General features: G+C 37.2%; 2 protein-coding genes across 2 annotated transcripts; one reads left to right on the top strand and one right to left on the bottom strand.

Annotated features, from left to right (window-relative positions):
* Positions 1–1,827: 1,827 nt before the first annotated feature.
* On the top strand, positions 1,828–23,024 carry rab3ab (RAB3A, member RAS oncogene family, b). The gene is made up of 5 exons (XM_015005454.2): positions 1,828–1,931; positions 14,126–14,350; positions 17,724–17,842; positions 18,565–18,689; positions 18,825–23,024. The coding sequence occupies exons 2-5, from the start codon at positions 14,126–14,128 to the stop codon at positions 19,013–19,015; spliced, it is 660 nt and encodes a 219-aa protein (XP_014860940.1). The 5' UTR covers positions 1,828–1,931; the 3' UTR covers positions 19,016–23,024.
* A 1,807-nt stretch (positions 23,025–24,831) lies between these two features.
* On the bottom strand, positions 24,832–27,575 carry LOC106928887 (transcription factor JunD). The gene has a single exon (XM_015005453.2). The coding sequence runs from the start codon at positions 27,398–27,400 to the stop codon at positions 26,579–26,581; it is 822 nt and encodes a 273-aa protein (XP_014860939.1). The 5' UTR covers positions 27,401–27,575; the 3' UTR covers positions 24,832–26,578.

Genomic DNA, 27,575 nt, shown 5'->3' with positions numbered 1-27,575 from the left:
CAGTAATATTTCTCACAGTGAGAATCATAAAGTCGGTGTCTGCTTTTGTAGAAATGGCAGCAGTGGTTACTGCTGACCTCCTGATCAATAATTCAGCCTCTCCGGCAGCGCTTATCAATAATAAATGACCGGTTCATTATTTGAGGAGGAATGTTTCAGGACTCCCATTGCGGCTCGTGATTGGTCAGAAGAGCTGTCAGTCCTCTGCGGGGCATCTTAAGCCCCGCCCACATGTCAGTTTCACAAAGGCCGAGTTAAGATGGCGGCGTTACAGTGACACAGAAAATGAGTTTGGCTTTCAAAACAAAGCATTTCTCAAAGCACCGCTGAGAAATATAAGCGACATTAATAACTGAGCAATTAATTAAGCATTTAATTCATGTTTATTACAAATAAGAAAATGACAATTAAATAATATGAGAACAACAAAAAATGTCCAAATGTCAAATAAGTCCAACAAAATAAATGGTAGTATTACATAATCACTACTGAGCTCACTAAAACATAAAATATTTACATTTGAAATTAAGTCAGATGCTGTTTTTCTGTCTTTTCAAATTGTAGAAAGGAATGCAGCCAACTTTTCACAATCTCACTCAATGTTATAATTTTATTTCAGATTTTTAAAGTCTAAAATATGTTCTTAAATTGTCAGAAAAGAAATGATGGAATAGGTATTAAAAAGTCATACTTGTGGGATTTTATAGTTTGATTAAGATTGGATAAAATACACAATAAATGTTAAACTCATGGACTCAATTCTTGATTTATTATTAACATAAGTTTTATGAACATATTGTTCATATATGTAATTTAAAGCCTAATTTTTATGACATTTGCAATGGTGAGTGTATGAAAACAAAAGTACATTCTAGACCACACAACACTCTACATTCTGCACTATTCACATTCTAATATATTCAAATAGATAAATATTCAGATTTAACAGTGCAGCTACACTTTGCACAACCTGCATGGGAAAAAAAATTAAACACAAATCTAACATGTAAAAAACTATTTAAGTTAGTATGCAATAAGCATGTGAATGAATGTCTGTGATGATACTCTACAAAGACAGCAGAACTCTTTTTCCACACTGCTTTAGTTTACAAAATATTAATTCTTTCTGTTCATATTTTGCTTCTAGTTCTTAAAATATAAAAATTGGTGCATGAAAAACTATTAACAAACATCCAATTTAATATTTAAAAGTAACAGGAAAGTAATTTGTAAAATAGTTTGACTTATATGTCCAGACATAAATTAGGAAATTAAATGGAGTTCATAACCCGTGGAGTAATGGAGATTGTATAAATTGCACAAGAGAATGGTATTTATATTTACAAAGTAAAGCAGCTTCTGCATCATTATTTTTGCTAAAAGTGCACAAATACTTCAACAAATACAAAATGCAGTGCCAGAATTTAGGACGACTGTCTGAGGAGCACCACAAGGAGAAATGATTGGCCCTTAATTATTCCTTATCATCACATTCCTACAATAATGGCCCAAGTCAATTATTTATTATTGTTTTTACAAAAGTGATTTGACAAATAAAGAAAAACAAATCATCACCTTATTTTTGCAAAAAAGATAAATTGGAAATAAAACAGAATGACTTTTCTTGTGGCAAAAATTGACACAGGCCATTATTATTTTTAGGAAGATGAATCAATATAAACCATTTTTAAACTGTCAGATAAATTACTAAAAGAACGTTGACTAAATTATATACGTACTGGCCTGACTCTGCTCTATGTTAACGTTCGTTTTTTTATACTTATTCCTTTATTTTCTTGGTTGCTTGAAGTGCTCTTATTTTGAAGTCAGTAACCGGATGTACAGCTGCTCAGCCTCCCTTCCTTGACAGTGTTGGTGTTTGCGGGTGCTGAACACGGCGGACAGCAGCAGCCGGATAGAAATCTGCAAAGGTAGGCTTTAATATCCTTATTGCTGCTGCACTGACACGACATCACTGTTCACATCTGATGCGCCACGTGTCGGATTCGCTCTGCGCGTTTTTATTCATGTAAAACCAGAGGAAAAAATGGTTCCGATGAAAACCACTGGCATTAAAGCGTTTGCCCTGACAGCTGTTCCCATTGTGGAAAAGCAGCGGAGATGCAAGCAGCAAAATGCCTGATTTGGATCCGCGAATGAATGAATGAATGAATGCATAAGTGAAGCCTGTAATGGATCTCTGCTTGCACTCAGGGCCTGTCCAGTCCCGTCCTGCAAGAAAAAGGCGTTTCAACCCTTCTGATGTTTCTGAAACGGGTCCAAACGGGTCAGGGCCCGAAATTAAATAGGGATAAACTAACGAATGAGACGAGATGCGTTCAGGTCTAATGGTTTAAGGAAATTATCATGAAATCTTTTACACTTAAATCTTTTTTAAACATAATTCATGAATCATCAATAAACTGAGCCATATGGAGTGAGATCCTGTGATGTATGTTAAACATTTAGTTCCATATTAGGTTTATATTAATTATATTTATTAATCTGTTTAGTGGTTCACAGAGAGGGATAACAAGACAGTTTATACTTAAAATGCTGAATTTTAAATGTGGCTTTTGTGTTTAAAACTTGGCTGAAATATAAAAATTCAAATTGTACAGTAATGCATCTGTTGAGTCAGCTGAGTCAGTCTGTGGTTAAGACTGAATTTATATTTAAAGGAAATATCTTCACATGCTCTGCACGGACATTATAGCTGCTGGATCTGCAGGCAGGACTAGATGTTATCTGCAGAACCAGCATCCATCCATCCATCCATGCAGTTTTTCTCAATCCTTTTCAAATATCAGGCAGCTCAGCGAGCTACAACCGCATAAAAACACTGGTAAATTTCAGATTGTTATTTCTTTAAATAAGGCTTTATGCCAGACAGAAGACGGGGTTGGCTGACATTTGAATGCATCTGAATCTCTCTCAGCATCAGCAGTTTTATGAACTGGAATCGGACCAAATTCAAGCATTAATGGACCGACTGGCTCAACCTTTGAGCAGGAACAAAAGCAAGCCTTAAAGGCAGAATGTGCAGAGCAAACCTGCACTAAGGCGGTGGAGAGACAAAAATAGGAAAAAGAACGTCTCGCCCAAAAGCAGCACAACGTGTTCCTCAAACAGAGGCGAGGTTTTTATATTTAAACTTTGCTGAATTCACCTGCATTCTGCAACACACACACACACACACAAACCATCCTCCACATCCCGCCTGCTCTCCTCGCTGCCGCTGTTTTCAGAGTAAGAGAGATGAAAAATGAAAGGATGTCTATTTATAGCGCCCACTCCTCTCATCTGCATCCCTTCGCTTCCTGGAAGAAGGAGGAGACACGTGATTGGAGGACAAAACGGGAGGAAAATCGCCGTCTCTGGCTGCTGTGGAGCAGGATGGCAGCTGACTAACACACACAGGCTGTCTGCTTGTATTAATCAGTAATTACTGTTTCACACGTTTACGGAGAGTTTGACATGGCCATAAGGGATGTGTCTGGAGAAACAGCTTCATTTTTTACTTCTAAACTTCAGATCTGAGCATGAACAGATGAACTGCAGCAGTGAGTTTAGTCAAAGATGCAAACACAAGCAGCTTGATGTGAAGTCAGACGTTCACTGGCTGCTGACTTCTGTTCAAAACAAAGACATTAATCCTCCCGATGGCAGTTTTCCAACCCTTTCTGGACTCTGTGTTCAAGAAAAAATACTTCTAGTCCAATAAATCCAAAAGTATTATTTGTTTTTTAGAGCCTGAACTGGTGAAAAATATTTAAAATTCAGTCTTTTTTTGTCCTAGACTAGCAGAGTTGGATAGTAACTAGTTACATTTACGCATTTGCATTTACTCCAGTAGCATTTTTGACAACATGTACTTTTAGGAGTATTTTTTATACATTTTACTTTTTACTTTTTCTCATTTTATTATGAAGTGTCGCTACTCTTATAAAATTAGAACAAACATGTTTTAATCACCTGCAGTTTTTGTTAAACTTTTAAACATTTTATATTGAAAGAACTGGTCACTTTCTTGTTACTTGGATGAATTATTCTCATTTTCATCCTTAAATTACCAAAGTGTTCATTTAATTTTATATTTTGGTCTATCTGATGATGTAATTTTTAGGTATTAAATGATTGATAATTTGATCCATTACTCTGTATTCAAGTAAACTTTTTACTAAATATGTTTTTACTCTTACTTGAGTAATTTCTTGGACAGTTACTTTTTAGTTTTGCTTGAGGAAAAATATGTTAAAGTTGTGCTACTTTTACTTGAGCACAATTTTTGGGTCCTTTTCCTGGGCTGGGATCAGTTTTTGCCCTCTTACATACTTGATTTCTGCAAAAATACAAAATACTAAATGTTAATTTTGCACCAACACCATCCACAACCCATCCAAACCAAATTGGTACTGCACTGAAATATTATTTTCTTGCTTTAAAATCATAAAGTAACTGATTAAACTATTCACTCTAATACGGAAATCTTTCCTGCCCACATCCATCACCATTACAATAACTCTGAATTAATGAGTTACAACATTTAATTTCCCTCTGAGATCATAAAGTATGTTTGAAGTGAGTTGAATTGACTTGAATTGATTAACCTGATAGTATAGATTTTAAAGTTTAAAATCTTCTGCATTAAATTAGTTTTGTAGCTTCAGAGAATCCACTGTGACTCACTATTAACGCAGTTATGTTAGAAAATGCCTAATTTATATTAGGCAGGCAATAAAACTCAATGGAGACGTTAAGACCAGCAATTCAGAGTTAAACTGCATGAAACTGTGTTAGGGCAAATTGCCAGCTTGATTGGATCATGAGCAAAACAAGCAGCTGACAAACAGAGTACAGTCATGCCACATCTCGTCTCTCATTGTAGTATTCTCAACTTTGAATCATGAAAATGCAGTCTTTAGTTGAAAATTAACTCAACCTTACGAGTTCTGGTTTGTGGATTTATACAAAACGATCTACAGCATAGAAAAGAGTTATATTCTAGCTGCACAGTGGAGCAGTTTGAAGCACTGCTGCCTTGCAGCAAGAAGGTTCTGGGTTCAAATCCCAGCCTGGAGTCTTTCTGCATGGAGTTTGCATGTTAGGTTAATTGGTTTCTCTTCATTGCCCGTAGTTCATAATTATCATACCTCCTTGTCTTTGTGTTGCCCTGTGATTGACTGGAAACCTGTTCATGGTTATGGAAATCTGCTCTGTCTCTCACCCAATGATCGCTGGAGATAGGCACCATTTAATGGATGAAAAAAGGAAAAATGTAACAGAACTATCTGTGTGTATTAATCCCACCTCTGTGTGTGACTCCAAAGTATCAAGCTAATTGGATGGGAGCAAATCCAGCTGACCAATCAGAAGGCAGATCATTTTTAAAGCAGTCGGGCTGCTTTAAAAATGCACACTGTCAATTCCTAATGCTAAAAGTGGCAGTATTATGTAAAATTGGCTTTTTTAAGGTTACATCATGTTATAATGTTATTTCCTCATCATAAACCCACCAATAGTGTTGCTTTGATTATTTCATGCATGTTTCAGAAATCCTTTAATCTCCATGGCAACCATTCAGCTGGTTGGACCTAGCTCTGCATTCGAGGCGCAGCTCCTCTGTGTCTTCACCACTCAGCTCCTTCAGACTAGCCAGCAGCAATTAGCAAACACTTGGTGGAACTGGGCTCATTATACGAGCTACATCTCAGTGAAAAACTGGTAAAAATATTACTAAGAGAGGAGCGATGTAATGACTTCCTGAAGGTTCAGAAAGAGCAGGAGTTTTTAAAGAGACAGAGGCCCAATTTCAAGGTGCTTAATCAGGACCTGATGGTAACAGTTATTTGTGCTATAAAGTGGCATATACACTGAGACATACATAATACAGCCCCTTTAACATTTCTGTCTGTGGCTAACAGCTCTCTGTGGTCTGCTGGAGTCCTGAAGCCTTAAACTGACTCTGTTACTCACTTCAGACTGATAGATAACTGTTTATCCATCAGTCTTGTCCTTCCTAATTTATGAAGGACAAGTGATAATTCAGTATGTTCATCTGAAGTGTCGGCCTCTTTGGCTTGTGAACAAATTCATCTAAGTACAAGGTGCAGAAAAACTTTAAAATTCAGTTACTTCTGAATGCATTTTTTTGCATTCAGAAGTAACTGAATGCAAAAACTGCAACTGCTCAGACTGATCTGAGCAGTTGAGACTGCTCAGATCAGTTGAGACTGATCTGAGCAGTCTCAACTGATCTGAGCATGTGCTGCTTTTTGAAATCTTCTTTCTCCTTGTTGTTGATTTCTTGAATCTGTAGATTAAGCAGCAGTCAAACTTGGGTGGGTCTAATTACTGTCACCATTAGTTCATAATCAGATTTAGATAATTTATGCCACTTCACTGTGACTCAAAAACAAAAAAGAAGAAGAAATTATAAGTAGGAAATGACTGAAGACATCTTAGTGAGTCCTCTTTCTTAAAAGAAGAAGGTGTTTGGATGATCCGGGATCAGCTGTGGATTATCTGAGTGTCTGCGTTAAGCCAGCTGATTCTGATGCAGTCAGCCCGACCAGGCGGCTGCAGCGCCGCTCAGACCCAAATCAATCCAGCTCCTGCAGGACGTCAATCTCCTTTAGGTGACAGGTTTAGAGGGGAGCTGGATGATGTCAACGTCCTGCACTGAAACAACACTCTTAGTCATGATTGGATTAAGAAAATAAAAGGGACTCCCTTTGGCTAGAGGATGGCATAAAGAAAATCAGACAGGAAGGAGGAATGGTTATGGAAACCTGCTTTGGTTTAAAGTAGGGATGCACCGATCCACTTTTTTCACTTCCGATACAGAAAATTAGTGCTGATTTGTCTTTTTAAACACAGATATAAATGTACTGACTTACAAATTTATCTGATAACTCTGCACACTTAAATATACCAATAGCTTCACTTGCTTGGTCATGTAAAAACGACGACTTTTTTGTTCATTTGTTCAGTCAGCGCAATTAGGAGTATAAGTAGTAAAGAAACTGAAACTGACAAAGAAGTGTAAAAATAAACTGTATGGTTCAGAAAGTACAATTAGGAAATCTGAGTATAATGTAAAATAAATAAAGTATGATGTCGCTGAGAGTAGAAAACATAGAACTAGATTCAATAGATCTGCACTTATGGATCAGGAACATTGTCACTAATACCTGGTCTAGAATTTTTTCAACATCAGAACCGATACAGATATTAATATCAGATCAGTGGGCCTCCAGTTTGTCGATAGTGTAAAACAGAAATTGCCGTTTTATTTAAACACTTTACATAACAATGTAATCATTTATACATGGGAAATTCAATGCATACGAAAGCAGATATTTTTAAATATTTTTCATAATTTGTTAGCAAACCGATTACCTGCATTGCTCTGCGTCTTAAGCAGAGCAACAACACTGAAACAACAAGCTCAGGTTGTTTCAGTGTTTGTTTCTTTCTCTCCTAACACTCAGCAGAGATCCAGCAGCGACTGTCAGTATCTGTTTCACCGTTTGAGTTTAAACTCTCACGTCACGATTTTCCTGGCATTCAGACTCGACTCTTTGTCTTGTTTTTACTCATCAGACCTTCAGACTTTAATCTCAGTCTGATGGGCCACTTACTGCAGATTGTTTAGCTGTCTAACAAGGTAAACTAAAAGCATTAATTAATATTTCTCCGTCATTTTCAGCAAAATCCTTTATGCAGATTCTGAGCTTACTCTAATTGAATAAATAATTTAGTGTTACACTCTTGATATGATTTATTGAAAGATTATAACGCCTCATATAAAAGCAAGGTTATGATTCAACTCATCAAAATTAAATAGTTCAGTGCAGTAATAAAAACAGAAAGAAAAGAGGAATATGCTACACACTGATGAGCTCTTAGCACTGTCACACTTTTAGATGCTATTACATTATAATTTTGCAGTAAAATAGTGCTTTCTGGTTGCAACCTGACATGTAAATAAAGTCTTGAGAAGAATGATTATTCATGTAAAGTGTTTTTAAATTAGCAATAATATAAATACTCCAAACATTAACTAAATAAAAGGAATTAAAAAATCTCACCTGTGTTTAGCTTACTGTCAAAAACCAAATGAAAGCTGCAGAATCCTGCAGCCTGAAACACATTTGCATGGTGAGAATTTGTTAATTACTTTGAGATTAATGAGCGAAGCCTCTGACTGTAAGCTTCTGTATCAAATTTTAGTTTAGCGGAGGTTAAAGCAGCTCTCTTCTTTGCAGCTTATCTCAGGGAGGCAGAGAAAGGGCTGCAGTAATCTCTCCGCACAGCTCATGCTGAACAGCCACTTCTGAAAGGCAGCAAGAGTCTGCGATGGTGTTTCATGACATCCAGACTTGCAGAAGTGACCAATTATTTTTAACCCCTGTAATCTCTGCTTAGCTTTGATTTTCGAGCCAGTACCTCAGGTTTGTAGAGTTGCTGCCAGATCAACAGAAAAGTTGCTGGTTTGGGCTCCAGTTACATTTCAAACTTTCTTAAAAAGGCTAAATGTCTTTAATATTGTGTAGAAAGTATGTCACATTTTTAGGGAAAGAAGTCAAAACATTCTTGATAATAATATGGACAATAAATCAATAACAATATATCACGTTACAGACACATCGATATCAAGGACCTTTTGCACGTGACGTCACGCTCTCCAGAACTCCGCCCACTGCGCCATGACGGATGGACGTCGAAACAACCAATGCGTCTGTTTTTAAAGCTAGTCTAAAAACAGACATCTGTAGTCTAATATCTAGGGCTGTTGTAAACGAATATTTTAGTAATCGAGTAATCTATCGATTATTCTTACGATTAATCGAGTAATCGGATAAAAAAAAATATATATATAAAATGAAATATTGGTAAATCTGGCATAATACCGGTGTTACTATCAGATATCAATATCAATCCAATTTTTCATATTTGAGCATCCCTAACAGTTGCTTTTTTGTAGTTTAGAAAACTAACCTGTAACAATAATAGCTCACTTTCTAAGTTAACCAGAAGAAAAGTTATAGAAAAATCTGAAATTATATTGAGTTTAATAACAAAGAGGCAGGCTCACAAATATGCTTATAAAAATGTCTACAATCCAGCTTTTAGTTTATGTATTCATCTTCAGTGAGTTTAATAGATTAATTAAACTCACCTTGCCACCTAACCTGTCACGCTTTGGGTTTGAAAATACGGGAAATGCCGCCTGGAGTGGGAGGAGAGGGCGAATGAACGAACGTAAGATGGGGTGGAGGAAATAGACCAACGGACTGACGAACCGTTAGACCGGGGGACGAACACGGAGGAAGCAATACGGGATATTTACGACACCTTCACTGGTCACACTCAGAAACTCATCTACCAGCCATGTACGATGCGCTCCGCCACCCGTTTCTTCAGACCGGGATATGAAATTTATTGTGCGGTTCGTCGGTAAAGCTACATTTCCACGGTAAGCATCAGCTATTCAGCCGCCCGCCCTGTTCAGGCTATCCGCTCACCTCAGCGCTCTTCCCGCCGTTCGCTTTCAACCAGCAGCCCCGGAGGAGAAATGCTGCCGTACTCCAGGCATTCCCCCAGTCATTTTAAGGATGCTTATTGGTTCCCCAAAAACGATAAAAAGTCGGGCATTATCATCAATCAATAAAATCCCCACGAGCCAATCTTGAAGATTGGACTTTATGCCGCTGAGACTTAGCTTTTGTCAACAACTCAGAGGCGGAAGTGAGAGCTCCGCGCAACGCAAATGAAGTCCCGGCCGGAACACGGTGCGCTAACTAATAAAACATAAATTAACGAAGCTTCGAGGCAGGTAAATTTTCCTCGAGGAATTTTAGTAATCGAGGTACTCGAATCATTCGAGGAATCGTTTCAGCCCTACTAATATCCCTTCTATTTAGTTGATTTCACTTTAAAACTGGATATAGGGTGCTGTGCGGTCGGCTGCACAAACAGACAAGGATGCAAACTAAACTTGTCATTTTATTTTATAACTTTTAATGGGGAAAAATGGTGGCGATGGATAGCAGCCGTCAATCATAGTAACCGTCAGCTCTCGGTGTAACCGCGGATTAGCAGTGAACTGTTTTTATAAGGTAAGACGATTAACATTCATACACTTAATAAGTAAATACGATTAGAAATATCAAAAATCGCTTTATGGAGAAAGTACGGTTTTAACAACGCCTAGCATGTATGGAAAAAACTGGCTAGCATCTCGTCTTTTGCGTATTTTTAAGGCTGCTCCGGTGCAAAGGGAAACGCTGTTTATGACACAATGATATAAATCATGTGGTGTGAATACAGGTAAAGTCTGTAATTTGATCAGCACGTCAGGAGGGAGGAGATAAGCTAGCTATTTCCAACTTTTGTAAAAAGATGTTCACAGACAAATTAGCTAGACCCCAACAAGTAGAAGCCATTAATAAACTGACAAAAACAAATTTGGAAAACAATTTCAGTCGCTCTATTCAATACTTCCTTCCCTCACATTTTGGCGCTTTGTGGAATCTACTGACTCACTTACTCTTTGGTTACTAAGCAACTCACTCACTCTTTGGTTACCTAGCAACAACCTTTGTAGTAACTTGCACAGCAGTAGTTAAGATTTTCACCAATGTGCCGCTTAACAGCTTACACATAAAAAAGCAACAGTGCGGTGTGAAAACTGTGGATAAAACAGGAATGGTCACCCCACCTGTTTGGAAGTATTTTAGATTTTTAAAACAAACAAAAATACCTAATCAATAATCATTGATATTGACTGATATATCACTGAGTCAGCTCAAAAAGAATGTCAATAAAGGAGGTTATAGGCAGAAAATCTGCAGAGAGGAGAAGGACGATCGTAATATGAGTACATGGGTTTCTAATAAAGGTGGCCGAAGTAGAAACTAAACACCAAACTGTGCCTTCGATCAAATGTGATGCTGAATCCAGTAAATTTGTTCCCCCGAAATGCTGCTGCCTCATTATAGATTAGTTTTACTCCTGTTCATGCAGTCGCTTGGAAGAGGTCGCTGTGGGAGAATATGCTAATTTCGTGATTTTTTTTCAAACATGTTAAAAAAACAAAAAAAAAAACATGTCAACAGAGAAAAATCAAAATATTTAAAACCAGAAGTTAATATACACAATATAAAACAACATAAAAAGAGTAATAAAAATTTGCCTTAGAAAATTATTTGTCATTATTCTGGCATTTAGCAAATAGAAACATTTTTTGTAATCCTAATTGACCTAAAACAGGAAAAGTTTATTCTGATTTCACACCAGACACTGTGGAAACAAACGTGTTTTTTTAATAAACAAAAAATATGCAAATAAGCAAATAAGTTTGTTTTGTAAATGACAAAATAAATATGTTATTACCTTAAATGCGTTCCTTTAGTGGACCAAAGAATGTATGAGCAGCAACATTTTTGGGATTATCTGATTAATAACTGGATAACAAAATGTGAATAATAGGAGATTTAGTTGCAGACTTTGAAGCTAAACTATGCTGTGTGAGGAGTTCTCACATAGCATAGTTTTTTTACATTTTACAAACAAGATTTTTTTAGATCTTAAATGGAAAATGTACATATTTTGTACAGTTTGGGCTTAATTACTGATTTGAGTGTGTTTTCTCATCTAATGGCCTAGTCCGTATACTCCAGTTAACAATTAATCGATTACTAAATTAGTTGGTAATTGTCTCAGTAATTGATTAATCTGATTAATCGTTTCAGCCCTACACCTCAGTGCAGTTCAGGTTGCAGCAGGTGGTTGTTTCTCACCTTTATTCAGCCTGAGTGTGTTGGGGAAGGATCTTGTTCAATTTTTAACAAGCATTTCTCTGTTCCTCGGTGTAAGCTGATAGGCTGCGGCTGTGAGATGGGAGCTGTTGTTTTGTTTGTGCCTTATTGGCTGTGAGTTCTAGTGTTCCTCTGCAGCCGAGCTGAGATAACAGTCTAAACATAGAGAAGGACTCTCAGAGTCCTGCAGTTCTCTCAGGATTTAACTAGGTCTTTAACCTTCAGCACTTTTGTTTACATGCTCACATCTTACCAACAGCAAACCAGACTTTTTTTAAAATTTATCTGGAGTTTGATGAGACTTGTGGTGTGGTCTGTCTCACGCTGGAGGCAAAATGTCTGCTGTGGCTTATAGTGAATTTTTGTTAACTCTTTTTATCTGCTATATTATACTCAACAGCAGAAAGTTTCTAGAAAAAAAACATGGAAATTTCTGAGTTTAAGTAGAAAATTTGATAGAAAATATGCAGAAATTTTGAAATTAATTTCTGAATTTTTCTGGGAAATTACTTGGAAATTAAAGTAAAAGATTTTTGACTTTTGAAACTATTTTTCTAGATTAATCTAACAATTTCTGAGTTTTTTGGCAGAAGTTTACACCTCCTTTTTCCCCTATCTACAAAGGTCCTCATAGGCCATAGGTATGTTAGGAACCAACTCAGAGAATCAAATTTAAAGCAAACCAAAAACCTAAAAACATACCAAATATTGGTTGCAACCCCCTCAATAAAGAAAACAGAGCCAATAGAACATGGCACAGTATTTAAAGCAGACATGCCGGATTGGGTTACTGTTTGATGGACCTACTTGCTGTTTGACCAAAAACTCTTAAGTTACCGCCGTCACAAAGGTGGCTATCAGTGGTGTCATTGTTAGCGCAGCATTCAGGCTACCGCTTCAACGGGCTGTAACTTTAGCTGCAAGCATGAAACTTCCTCCAAATAGTTTGTGGAAGACCTGAATTCACATAAACTGAAAACAACCCACAAATTGGCCGTGTCTCTGTCCACAGTTGGTCAAAAATAATTATCCGAAAGCTATAAAAACACTAATTTCAGCGTCTGTGTAAATCTCCAAGCACGCTATCTGAGCAGTGGATGATGCTGCGTTGTTTGACTTTGACTTATTCGCTCCACATGGTTTTACCAATAACAAATCTCAGATTGGTGTTTTTTTCCCCCCTGACTCTGCAAAGTACTGCTTTGATTAATATCCAAGCAGAAAATGTACAACCGCTAAAGCCAGATATTTAATCACTGCCACTTCTTATGCTGAGTCAAACAGATGCTGCAGGAATCTCACATCTCATCCGAACTCAGAAACTTGGAAAAACAGGGAACAAACTTTACATTTTTTTGAGCCAAATCAATCACACCAACATAAAACCATTATTTCAAAGAATCGGTCATCAGTCCTTCCATCTGGTAATCAACTTCAGAATGCTCTTTCCTGCAAGGACTTTGGTATTTACTCCTGATGAAAACCATTACAAATATTCACATTTTGTTGATTGAAGCCACTTGTTTAAGCAGAGCTTCAAATGCAAAAAGCAAGAGATAAGGCAAATAGAGAGGGAGATTATTAATCAGATTAATTGGGATGATTTGTTTATGGAAATAATCAAATTGTCAACTACTTAGTAATCAAATAACTGTTAGCTGGAGTAAACAGACTCAAATTACTAAAAGAACAACATATTCAGCAGTAATTAAGCCAAAACTGTACAACAATACATTTTGTATTGAAGTAAAAGAAAAAAAAAAAAATTTTGCATTAATCGATTGTTCCTATTAATGTATCGTATAAGCATAAGTGGTTAAATGAAATATGCCAGTTTTTTATCCAGTTTATCAAGTAATCATCAACATAATCAATAAAATAATCGATAACTCCAATAATTGTTCATTGCAACCCTAGAGATTATTGAAAACTGGAATAAAATTGAAACTGATTATAATTCCAAGTTAAAAGATTTGAGGGTGTGTTAATATGACAATCTGTACTGTTTTTTAAATAAACCCTAAATTATATGTATCTTTGTGTTAAATTAAGCAAGGGAGTTTCAGACTGCCGCTTTTCTAACTTCTGGTTGCAGCAAGCTGTGCTACAGTGATAACAGGAGCTTCACATTGACAAAAAGGGCTCATTAAATCTGTTATTAAAAAAAATTAAAAGTGCTTTTTTTGGCTTCATTTTCTTTTAATTCCCAAAATGTTGCAGCCCTTTCTTTTATAGACATCACACCATAGATCAATGCTTCATCCTCCATCAAAGCTTTTCTGTTTCTTCGTTTCCTCCAGATGGCCTCGGCAACAGCGACCTACGGACAGAAAGAGTCCTCGGACCAGAACTTTGACTACATGTTCAAGATCCTCATCATTGGCAACAGCAGCGTGGGAAAAACCTCCTTCCTGTTCCGCTACGCCGACGACTCGTTCACGCCGGCGTTCGTCAGCACGGTGGGGATCGACTTCAAGGTGAAGACCATCTACAGGAACGACAAGAGGATCAAACTGCAGATCTGGGTGAGACCGAGGCAAAACGCAAAGCAATGGACCAGTTCAAAGTCATTGATATTCTGATCTAATGTTTGGTTAGAACACAGAGTTTAGTCACATTCATCCTGATAAATCTTGGTCATGTTTGTGGGCTGCTTTAGTCACACAGCTCTGCTTTAAAAAATGATTGTTATTTATTATTTAGCTGAGCTTTACACCCAGTTACTCTTCCTGGGATCCATCATTAAAACGCACATGCAGTAGAAATCATTCAAATACATGACGGATGACAAATTCAACATACATAGCAATAAAAAAAAATGAATACAGTTAATACAGAATGTTGATAAATTCATAAAATACACACAAAAAAGGTTTTTAGGATTAAAAAGCTTAGTTTCTTTTTAAAAACTGACTTCAGTTCATCTTTAGTTAGAGTTAGTAGATTTACCTTTTTTCAGATGTTTTTCTGCAAAAATCTATTTTCCTAAATGTGTTTGCTGTTTGAGCCTTTATTATCCTCTCAGTAATTTACAGATTCTACATCCTGTGGTGATATATTCAGAAACTAATGTATGAATTTTGTGTTTGCTAATTAGATCGTGAATTAGTTGCTTGCAGTTATATTTCCAGCAACTCGCCATCTAGAGAGAGTTTCTGCAAGCAGGAATAAAAGGTTTGGTGCTCACATGAGAGGAAGTTGATGTTTTGTTTTGTTCTTTTTCTGCTTGGATGAAAATGCGAGTCAAAAAGACGTCTGGATTATGATTGCTTCTTCTCCTCTCATTCTGATCACTTAGAAAATAATATTGCATGTGAAATTTCAGAGAGAGTAAACCGCAGTGAGGCAATGCCCGATGGTGCAGTAGAGTTATGCAGACCAACGTTGCCTCGTCTGCAGCGTTTCCACTCAGGTCGGATATGGAGGAAATAATAAACCAACCCAAAAACAATAAGAGGCCGCGGCCAGCTAACATGACATATGGAGCAAACAGAACGATGTTTTCTTTTGCATCCGACATGTGTTTGTTATTAGAGGTCAAGTGTAAACATTTCAGAGCAGCTTGCAGAGGAAACAGGTTCACTGAGGTTAGCAGAGACGCATTAAACTGGAGAAAATTAATTTTCCCCTAAATACTACACATCCCTCTCTGTCACATCACAAAAAGCAGACACACCGCCACTCCACCCGTCAGCAGGCTTGACAGGAAATATATAAACAATAAACCTACATATTCCTTTTATAATTTTGTTGCTATGCAGTTACTGCAGTTTATGCAAATCTGATCTGTCATGTTGATTTACCTTCATGTTCTTGGTGTCTGCAGTCTGTTCCTGTTTATTACCATCATGTTTATAAGACATGCTGGCATGAAAATATAAATGTTGGACCAGAGATTTTGAATAAATCTGTTTATTTAATTCTGATGATTTGAAATTTGTCATCCCTAACCTTTAGTAAATGGACAGATGGCAGTTATCCTACATAAAATACATAAAATCTCCACATTTAAGAGGATTGTATTATTTTTATTCCAATTCTATACTAATATTCAAGTTTTTTTTTAAATTAACCAATCTTAACTAGCTACATTTATCTAAAGATTTATATAAAAACAATAATTTAAGAAAGGATGATTAAATCAAATCATTTTTTTACTTAAATAAACATTATAGATTAAGTTAATTAAATTAAAACACTAGATAATGTATTGTACATGATATTAATGCAGTATTTTCACTTTCAGTGTGTGTCCTGCTTTTCTGGAATGTTCTGTTTATAATATGAGTTTATATAACACCACTCCACGCTACCTACACTGACCATTAGGTAAAGCGCTGAAGCTCTTATCCTCAGCAGCCTACAGCGCCGAGAGTGGATCTAAATGGCAGCAGGACAAAAAGTCCAGCTTTGTATATTTACACCATGAAGGTCAGACACCGCCACAAAAACACAACTTGGTTTTTATATCTCTTTCTATTTATTTTCCTTTTTCCACAAGATCATGTAAAGCATATTGTAGGTTCCAAAACCAGTTGTTGGATGTTTAAAAAATGTTAATTATTCTGATCTCTGAGCCTTTTTGTTGTCACTTTCGCCTCGTGACACGGCGCTCCACTTGATATTCAGGTAGGTTTCTGGCATTATAAGTTTTCCAGGTCATTAAAACAACCAAGAAAAGGATTTATTACAGAAAATAATTTGTATTTACTGCAGCCTTTCTGTCTGTATCCGTTGCCCGCTGGTTCATAAGATGTTTTTGCTTGTGGAAAATCCTGAAGTCCTCAAGAAGAGAACTATATACAAACAATAAACCTACATATTCCTTTTATATGTCAGCACGGTGGGGATCGGCATCCTGGTCTTTGCTGAAAACATTTAGAAATCCTGAACTGTTCCTCAGCAGAAATGAAGTTTTTATTTGCAGTTCCTGATCTGCAATTTGTTCTTTCAGATGTTTTTTCATTTGTGGCCATTGTGATATCTACACTCTTTTTATTAGATATAACCAACACAGGAAAGAATGATTTAATGGACTCCTTTTTATAGAAATCATTCTGCTAATTCAGATTCATGGACAGGTTTGTGCTGCTTCTTTCCAAGTTACAAAGAAATGTAATTTCCCTTTAGGATCAATAAAGTATTACTGAATTTGAATTTAATTGAATTCGCAGCTTCACTTGCTAATCAAGTTTTCTGATCATTTTAGCGATTCTGACTTAGAGATGCACCGATCCATGTTTTTTATTCTGATACCGATATTGATATATATTAATCCGATACAGAAAAACAGTGCTGAATTGACTTTAATAGATGCTTTTTTTAAAATACAAACATAAATGCACTGAATTATGCATTTGTTTGATAACTCTACACCCGTACTTCACACTTAAAAACACCAGTAGCTTTACAAGCTTGGTCAAACATGTAAAAACAACACAACTTTTATTTGTTCAGTCAGTGAAATCAAAAGTGAAACAACCAATGTAAAGTAAACAACAAATAAACTGAAATAATAGGTTGAGTATCTTAGTCAAACATATAAAACATAAACTGCAACAAACTTTCTTTCAAATGTTTCAGAAAGTGCAATTAGGAATTGTAAATGTAAAATAAATGATAAAGTGTGAAGTTGCTGAGAGCACAACATGTAGAATTAGACTGAATTAGATCGGCCACATTTTCACTGATTCCTGATCTAGGATTTTTATCAATATCAGGACCAATACAGATATTAATACCTTATCAATGCATATCTACTCTAACACAGTGTTAGTTTAAATCTTTATATTCTGCTCTAGACTCACTTTTATCTGGATGTCTGAAAACATTCTCAGCTAATCCAACATTTTATAAACCTCTGATAGAGGAGTGGTTCCTTTCTGTTTTTGCTTTCAGGACACAGCGGGTCAGGAGCGTTACCGCACCATCACCACGGCGTACTACCGAGGCGCCATGGGCTTCATCCTCATGTATGACATCACCAACGAGGAGTCCTTCAACGCCGTCCAGGACTGGTACGTTTTTGGCTCAAGGACAGCATTTCTCTGGTTTTTCTGTACGGTAATAATGTACGATGACTCCTGTTTGTGAGCGGGAGGTGCATGTGGATGATGGATGAAGTGTTGTCAGGAAAGTCTGGAAATAGAATAAGAGACCTGCTGTAAAAAGAACAAGGAGCAGACGATGTCCAGGATGCTGGTTCCTTAAGTCTCTTTAGTGGAATGTGAAGGTTAAACTCTTTATAATTAATGCCACAAAATGGGTTTCCCTTCAGAAACAGACAACATTTCTTTCTTGTTAATAAATGCAGAACATTTTAAAGGGAACCTGTAATTTAAAATTTATATTTTGCATGTTTTTGTTCTTTTGTGACAAAGATGCCCTAACACCGCTCAAAACAGAGCAGACTGAAATCGCACTAAGAATAATTCTTTAACATGTTTGTTTAGCCCACAGCCTTAACCTAATCTGTTCAAGGAAGCATAATAGGTCATCTTTAAGTTGATAATGTCTCTTTAAGGCATAACTGAGTTATGGTTGGTGTTTGGACTGAGAAAAAAACACATATTAGAAAAGAATAAATGTGTTTTACTGTGGAAAAAAATCTTTGAATCCTTCATCCGTGATGACGTTTTTGTTTCTTGGCTCTTTAAGTGTTGCCCTGTCATGCTTACGGCCGTCAGAGGAATCATTTTCAGCCTTGAGTTTCCTCTGAAAGCTGGCTGTGTTTTCCCAGGTCGACTCAGATTAAGACGTACTCGTGGGACAACGCCCAGGTGCTGCTGGTAGGAAACAAATGTGACATGGAGGATGAGAGGGTGGTGAACGCAGAGAGAGGCCGGCAGCTCTCAGAACATCTTGGTGAGTTTCACCCCCACTGCTTTCAATATGATGCAAGAAACTAGCAACTGATTATAACTTGATTGTGCTATAAAATGGCACCATGTGCCTAGAAAACACATAATCTTTAGTGAGAATCTGTGGCTTCTCCTGCAGGGTTTGAGTTCTTCGAGGCCAGCGCTAAGGACAACATCAACGTGAAGCAGACCTTCGAACGCCTCGTCGACATCATCTGTGAAAAGATGTCTGAGAGTCTGGATGCCGGCGATCCCGCCGTCACGGGGGCCAAGCAGGGGCCCCAGCTGACAGAGCAGTCCACCCCTCCCCACCAGGACTGTGCATGTTAAAGCTGACTCAGCTCCTCTTCCTGCTGTCATCTTCCCCTCCGCTCCTTTAGCCGGACCTCCGGTCCTCAGATCCTAACTTCAGCATCCTGTTCGCTCCTCTTCCTGCTCCTTTTTGTTGGCTGATGATCACAAGAGAAGGGCTGGAAAGAGTCTGCGACGCTGCAGCAGGTGGGGTCCCCACATTTTACTGAACGTGTTTCCGTCGAGTTCCTCCACATTCGGGAGACGTTGAGGTGTTTTTAATCAGCGCAGGTGTTGATCTGATGCCAAAGCGAGCCCAGTAAAACCAGAGCGTCTCAGACCCTTCGCAGCCCAGGCTCTTGCCGGTTACCCCCCCGATCCTCAGTTTGGTTTTAAAAGAAGGATTTGACGGCGATCATCCTCAGAGTGCCATTTAAATCCTTCCAGAGTTTACAGTTTCATGTCTCGAAGTAAAGATGAGAGCCTTGGATTTGGTGACCAAGACTGTGGAGTTTCACAGGTGTTTTCAATTCATCTGAGAAATAATCAAAACCAATGTTTCTACGACGGAGTATTAGGGTCACGCTAAGAAAACAAAAAATATATAATTACAAGATTAAACCCATGAAATTGTAAGAATAAAGTCGAAATAATATATAATATGACTGTATTCTTGTAATATGACTTTATTCTCATATGAGTTTGTTTCCCTAATTTTATGAATTTATTCGTATTATTTTGACTTTATTCTTGTATGACTTTACTCTCAAAATTTGACTTTATTCTCATATTATTTCAATTTTATTCTTATTTTATTTTTTAGTCTTTTCTTATTGCCCTTCTACTCCGCCGTACATTTCAGATCCAACATATACAATTAACTTTGTATTTGTACCTACTTACACTTGAAAACTGCAGGAATTAAACCAACATGACCGTTTCCTCAGCTCCTCTGAGCATCTTTCATCACCGTTTTTTACTCTTAATTCCTTCTGCAAATTTTTATTTTATATTTTCCAGCCTTGTTCTTTTCATAACCTAAACCAGAGAGAGAGAGTAAAAAAGACAAACAAGCTTATTGCAAGGTAAAAAAGAGAAAAAAAGAAGTATATAAATGGATAGAATTTTTTTTATTTAATTATATTTATTTCAGATGTACATATAAATGTTGTGCAATATATGCATATAATATCTACAGGTATGAACTTCTGGAAAAATATTTTAAAAAGTCTGATGTACTGCGAGGATAGTGTTGAATAAAAAAAGGTGTTTTGTTGTAGGATTTATCGTTTCCCCGCTTGTGGCTCCTTTCAGGAACGATTCAGTTTCATCAGGATGGTAAACTGCTTACAGTTTTATAAAAACCTGATTAAAATTCAGATTTTAAAGTTGCTGCAAGCAACAGGATGTCACATGGTTGATGTTGATGGTCGACTTTCAGGATAAAAGCAACTCTGATCCTGAATTAAGACTTTTGTGCTTTTTGGTTGGCAATGAGCCCTAAATAAAGTAACACTAAGCTCAAAGTCGGGTGATTTGCCAGTAAGATTGTAAGAATGGTGACAAATTTTACTGTTCGTCGTTACCTTTAGTAATTATGTGTAAAAGAAACCTACCTTTAAATCTGCTTAATGCTCTCAGAGGCATTTGGAGTTGATTTTGAAGATGAAAATAATGTTTTTATGTAATTCTGCTTTTATCTCGTTGCTGTTTGGTCGTCTCCAGTGAGGAACCAGAAGGAGAGATTACTGCTGACTGAGTTTGTCGTTGTCACAGGGTATAAATTTGTGAAATTTCAGTTTTAGCTATTAGTTCTTGACAGGTGGGACAAGACCGCATGCTGGTTCTGCTACAAAAATGAAGTTACAACTTTGCATTTTCTCTCCAGAGATCAAACTTTTAAAAAATGACAGTTAAATTTGTCAATTTTTTTCTTTTCTGATGTTTAAGTTTTTAGAATATATATCAAAGTCTAGCATCTGAAAGCTAGACTCTGATAGGATATGCAATGCTCTCTACAATCAATGGCATTCCTGGTTTAAAAAAATAAAAAAGCATTGCGATGAAATATTGTTTCAGGGCTTCGGATCAGTTTTTGTTACACTACATGTAGCCAAATTCAACCCAGGAGCCATTTTGTTGTAGTAATTTCCTGACTTGCAGCATAAAGATAAACACACATATGGCTTACCTTCACTGCAAAAACATTAAATATTACTAAGTATGTTTTCATCTAGTTTAGTTGTCTGGTTTAGAAATAAAAAATAACTTTCAAGTATATTTTCAGCAAGATATAGAAGCTTATTTTAAGTAAATAATTCCTTAATATTAATTTTTAAAAAGTGCTACTTCCACAGGAAGATTATTTCATATATAATCAGGAAAATGTCTTGTTATAAATACAATAACCTGCCAGTGGAGCTAGTACTCTCTTACCAATATCAACCAATTAATGACATAAATCAAGCTACGGTATCTTCCTGAAAAGTTACTTATAAATTAGTTTTATTTTATTTCATGTGTACTAAGATATTTGCTCTAGAAAATAGGCAAAAAATACTTGGTAAGATTTTGTGTTTTTGCTGTGTTTGTGCTTATGTATGTTGCATTCATTGATTAGTAAATAGCTGGTAATTTTCATTTTGAGCTGTAAAGATTGATCAAATGCAAAAATGGTTAATTTGTCGATCATAAAATCATGGATTATTTACTAAATACTCTTGTTGCTGATCAAACTAAACCAGAAAATTGCAAAAAGGCTCCAGTTGGTTTTGTTTTCATAAAGTAATTGTGAAAAAATATATTTTGCAGCAAAAAACATGATATTGAAAAGCTTGTTGCACATTTTAATGCCAACAGTTGTGAATTAGGTTGAACTTCAGCAGTCTGGGCAGGTATCAAACCCTTTTTTTTCCTTTGCAAATTTTAAATGCTGAATCAATTCAAGCATTTAATGGCTCGTTTTCAAGCAGCATGGCTTGAACACCTGCGGTAACTCAAACGATCCTTTTCCGCAGCAACAAGCAGCCTTTCTGCTGAAACTGTGTCAGAGTTTGCTTTGCAGAGCAGCTCGACTCGTCTGTTGCAGGCTGCCGTGTAAATGTTGGTTTATTTTTGTTTGAGAAGATCTCAGTTCCAGCTGGTTGAACGTTGGGAAGCATTTAAGAGCTGGAGGAAGGGCAGGCGGCTTGAGCTGTCCGAAACAAAGAAAAAAAAAATCACCTGTTCAAAAAGTCAACACAGCCGCGCTTTTATGGGGACGCCCTTCCTCAGAACATATTTACTCTTGTTTTACTGCATTTTCCGAAGCTGAAACTGGTTTCCCTCATTTAATGGAGCGCTGTAGATGTGGCTCGGTGTTTTTTGCTCCACAAAGCTGGACGAAGATTGATAGACGTGTTTAATGAGGAAAACAAATAAAAGATGAGTAGGACTGCAAAAAAAAACCACTATGAAAAATATGTACTATTAAAATGAACTTAGTGTCTTTATCTTACTTTAAGTGCATCTAAAATGAGAATGAATCCCCAGCCAGAGTTCAGTGATTTTTCTCCCTGTGAATATTTTACTTCTTACTGGTTGTGACTGTTTTGAGTAAAATCCAAACTGATAAACTGTTCTCCTTTCTAATACGTCTTCCTCTCCGTCTAAACCTGTAAATACTGTACCTCTCAGTCATACGTGTGGATTGTGTTGTCTCAGGCTTGCATCCAAACAACAACAGAAGAAAAAGACCTGAAAACCCTAAAAAGAGCCATGTTGCACTGCATCTGCATACATTTCTAGGCCTACTTGTGAATGAATGTGTCACTCAGCTATGAAGCAATACACTCTGCAGCAGAAAAACACAAAGCGCCATCCAGCTTGGTAGAGGTTGCCGACTGTAGATCTTCTACTAGCACGCAGGAACGTGTTTGTTTTTCTTTTTGGTCTTGTGTCACTGCCTCTTCAGATCCTTTCAGTTTGGGCCATTAAAGTGAGAGAATATGCTGTGGATGTTTTTATCTGTACTTTGTGGTAAAACAATAAAAAGAAATGACTAAAAAAAGCACTTACTTGTTGATTTTACAAACCAACATTGAGTGGATTTATACCTGAACAGTGAAACAGATTAGTAAAACATTTTCTGATTATTTACTTTGATTTCACACCTTTAAAGAATAAATCATATGCAGAATTCAGCCTAAAAATGTTAGTGTTTTAAAACTGTTATTTTGACTCACAATTCACATCCCCAAAAATATTTGGTGACTTTTAATCTATTCATACACTAAGTAATTAAGTTGATGGTTAACATCAGTCCACCAGGTTCTGTACAGTAAATAAAGTACAATTAATAACCTTAAACAAATTACAGAGCAATAGCTCCCAATGAGCAGTTAGCAGTAGTAAAATTAAACATGGCTCAAATGCACAACATTCATATTGATAACAGATAAAAACATATTCAAAACATAACAAAATTACTCATGAGACACTGCATACGAATACATTTGACTAAAATATAATTGTAAAGAAAACGCCACATAATTGTAAAGAAAACAGTAACAGAAAAAGAGGGATGAGCTGTCCGTTACTGGTTGCTATGGTAACCGTCAAGCGAAGCGTCACAAAACGCCAATAAATGTCTGAAGAAACAACATCTTTACTAAACAAAATAAATTCAAAGAATAAATAAACAAATTTTGACAAACTTCACATCTATAGTATTATTAAGATAAAACCCTGGTGTGCACATATATGGAAATAAGACAAAACTAACTTATAAGTAACTTTAAATACAGGAGCGAGTTAGGATTGTGTTGTTTTTTCTTTTAATAATCTTGGCAGTTATTTTCTGATTTCCATCATAATTATTTTCCTTTTCTCTAATATTGTAACAGGATTTACAATATTAAATCCTGGTTTATCACCTTTGATGATAAACACATCATCAAAGGTGAACATTTTTAAACATTAAATGCTTAATGTTCTTTTCCTTTGTCAGTTTAAATAGGTCTCACATTTTAAAATTTCACAAAGTTTTTGTTCTATATTTTACCTTTATTTAACCAGGAATGTTCCATTGAGATTAAAAACCTCTTTTTCAAGTGCTATCTATTCACACTTAGTGCTAAATCTAAAATAAACTCAATATTAAACAAATCAATTATCTTTAATCCATGAAATATCAATTTAACAGATGAGAAAATAGTTTATGTAAAAGAGGGTGAAGATTTATTTTTCATCCCTAATTCAAATATAGAAAAACAGTGCTTGATTAAAAATATATATTTTTTATGAATTGGATTAGGTCTTTTATCAAATTAATCCCTCCCTGCTGTTTTGCGTAATAACATTTCGATAAATTAGTCTAATTAAATCTTTTGTTATTTTGTAGTTTCAACATTCAGCCACCAGAGGGAGTAATACGCCTATCTGAAAATGAAGTGTGAATTTTAAAGAAATATTACATAATGTAGATTTTACTAATTAAGGATTCATTAAAGGAGCAGCCATTATCTGAACAATGATCAGGAGTAATAAGAGTAATAAGTGTCCAAATATTAGGATTTTACAAGTCAGTCAGTTTGTGCTTTTAAAATAATGATTTTAATAGGAGTTAAATGTGTTTTTACATGAAGATGCACCATTTAAGGTTTTTTAATTTTCACTGAGGTCTGGTCTACCGATTTTATTTATTCTCATAAAAGAAAAAACAGAATATGAAGAAATGTTAATGTCATTTCCGTGTATATATCAGTTTTTTCATTAGCATCAAAAAGTAAAACACCAGTTATATTGTTCATATTAAGTGTCAAACACGTATTTCAGTCAACACAAATGTTAAAAAAATGACCAAACACGGAGCAAAATGTTGATTGCTGAGCAGCATTTTAATTGAAAACACGACAGCATCAAGCCAAAACTAACCGTAAGCTACAGGTGATAGCAACAGAAAGGTTACGGCTTTTCACATTAATTTTTAACCGAAACACGCTGAAATACAGACACGCCCAAGTAAAAAAATAGACAAAATACACACGTGTAAAGGTAAATAAGATAAAAACAGAGAAACTTGTGCCCCATTCCACACAGCTGAGGGCAACATTCGAGTTTGTCCAATACATGCAAACATTTCCCTACAGAAATACAGAGTAAATAGATTATATACTGAGATTATCTCATACCAACCGAAAGTTTTTTTTTCTTACAACCACCTCCTTTATGAGGGTAAATGTGCATAATCGTGTAGAAATATCCGTTTGGTCCAGCTTTGAGAGTGTAAACAGCCAAAGTAAACACTTTAAAGAACTGGAAACCATTAAAAGATGCCCCTTTCTCCCACTAGCAAACACACATACGAGGTAGAACAGGATTCCAAATTAGGCAGAAGGCATCTTCGTTCTGGTTGGAACCTAATAAATTAGTCCTTTAATTACGGATATGTACTTAAAGAAAAAGCTAGGGATAACATTATTCCCTTTGGTTTGGTCAATAACATTGTTAAAGTTCATTTTGTTGAGTTATTTTCTACCTCGTATGCTTACGTTTCACCAATCCTACGTAGCATTAGTGATTAGCCCAAGTGGAATTTGGTTCAGATGCCGACTTCCTGTTACGCCCACCAGGAAACACTAAGAGTTCCCATTCAGATTTGGTTTAATATCAGAAATAAAGGGCCAAAGCTTAAAAGCAACCACAGAAATTCTGCTTAAATTCATTAGCAAACAGTTACTCTGTGCATGAAATGTGAGCCCACTTCAGACACAAACAATAGAAAAGCTTAACCTGGTAGATTTAAAGCTGCAGTATGCAGCTTTTGAAACAAATATGTATTTTTTTTTTTTTGTTTACATGTTTGTTAAAACTGTTACCATGTTGTTACAGTTTGGTATAAGACAGATAAGCTGTAAAAAGATCCTCCCTGTCCTACTATTGCTGTCTCTCCTCTTCCGTCCAAAAGCAACCAATCGGAGCCAGGAGGAGGGTCTTAGCGCTGACAATCAACCTTATGTATTCACTAATGGAAGTGAAGCAACTTATTGTTACAAAAAAAACTGTTCATCAGCCCTCTTAACTAGCTTGAGCATTTACAACAGGCTATGCTAACTGCCGTGTATGGAGGGTGATTGACGGCGCTAAAACCCACCTCTTGGCTCTGATTGGTTGTTTCTAGGAGCTCAATTTTTTCTGATTACCTGCATCATACCATACTGTCATGACACAGTGACAGCTTTATCAAATATGTAAAAGTAATTATTTTATAAAAAATTTATACTGCAGCTTTAAGTAGTGAATATGTTAATAATTTCTTTGTGTATTTACAACTAGAACATTAGCCAGTTCCTTTGAGTCTCAAATTAAATTTTACACCATCTGAAATCTTTAAAATGAGTCAACTCACAATAAACAGACTCACAAATTTAAGACCAATAGGTTAAGTGTTCTTTAACAGCTGCTTGATTCGCAAGTGCCTCTGGCCGGCTCAGTGATGGCCGGCTGACGTCGCCTGGCAGAATGGGGCGCATCATTGTGGGCTACATACGATACAGAAGAACCAACACGTTTAAAGTCTGTGGAGCTTATTAGCTGTTCGGCGGTTCCGGTCTGGTTCTGCCGTCAGTGGACCTGGACTTCGTGTGGCAACATCTGGCAGCCGCTGTTGACGTGGGTGAGGACCTTCTGCTTTAACTGGGCCACCTGCTCTCTCAGCAGGCTGGCGGTGGAAGCCAGGTCGGTGTTCTGGGTTTTCAGCGTCTTCACCTTGTCCTCCAGCCGTGAGATCCGCTCCAGTTTACGCCTCCGACATTTGGAGGCGGCGATCCGGTTTCTGAGCCGCTTCCGCTCGGCTTTGATCCGCTCCTGCGAGTCCATGTCGACGGGAGAGAGCGGCGGGCTCTCCCCGAAGCTCTGGACGTCGGGTACCGTCTGGGGCTCCTCCTTCGGCGGCTGGACCCGGGAGAGCTCCGGCTGGAGCGGGGCTGTCCCCAGGTGATGTGACGGAGGGGGCGGGAAGGGAACAGTGTCCGTGGAGTAGTTGACAGTGGTTCCCAGCGGCCCACTGCCGTAGCTGTTCAGGTTCGTGTACACCGGTAGGTCCGGCTGTACGGTCACCGGGGGAATGTTCGCCCCGAGGTCCAGGCTGCCGTTAGCCGGAGCAGTTCCGTTCAGCTGGTTCTGCTTGTGTAGGTCCTCCAGCGCCTTCACGAACCCCTCGGCGAACTCCTGCTCGTCCGTCACTGTCTTCGGGTAGAGGAACTGGGAGCTGGTCGGCGTCGTGGTGACCAGTCCGTTGGACTGGATGATGAGCCTCTCCAGCTCAGGAGACGCCAGCTTGAGCAGACCCAGATCGGGGGAGTTGAGGAGGCTCTCGGCGTCGCGGAGATGCGGTTTGAGGTCTGCGTCGTCCACCAGGGTCAGATTGATGTCCTTCTTCATCATTATTTCCGAGTGTTCGCTGATAATGGTAGCCTGCTCGACGCTTCTTCAGAGCGGTGTCCTGTCCATACCCTCAGAAATTACCTGCGGTGTGAGATATATCTGCGGGTAAATGTTTGTTTTGCCTCGCTGAGCCTGGAGCTGCCGTCAGCCCGATCAACTGTAGCAGAATGTTCGC

The sequence above is a fragment of the Poecilia mexicana genome, unplaced genomic scaffold (assembly GCF_051168715.1).
Source record: "Poecilia mexicana isolate PSO_F unplaced genomic scaffold, ASM5116871v1 scaffold_4, whole genome shotgun sequence".
Lineage (NCBI taxonomy): Eukaryota > Metazoa > Chordata > Actinopteri > Cyprinodontiformes > Poeciliidae > Poecilia > Poecilia mexicana.
Note: the sequence above shows the minus strand (reverse complement) of the source record. Positions and strands in the feature narration are given on the sequence as shown.

Bases quoted from the DNA above. Each gene is read 5' to 3' on its own strand.
- rab3ab (XM_015005454.2), top strand. From the start codon at position 14,126: ATGGCCTCGGCAACAGCGACCTACGGACAGAAAGAGTCCTCGGACCAG. The intron at 14,351-17,723 runs GTGAGACCGAGG...TTTTGCTTTCAG, and splicing joins GGATCAAACTGCAGATCTGG to GACACAGCGGGTCAGGAGCG. The intron at 17,843-18,564 runs GTACGTTTTTGG...GTGTTTTCCCAG, and splicing joins TTCAACGCCGTCCAGGACTG to GTCGACTCAGATTAAGACGT.
- LOC106928887 (XM_015005453.2), bottom strand. From the start codon at position 27,400: ATGATGAAGAAGGACATCAATCTGACCCTGGTGGACGACGCAGACCTC.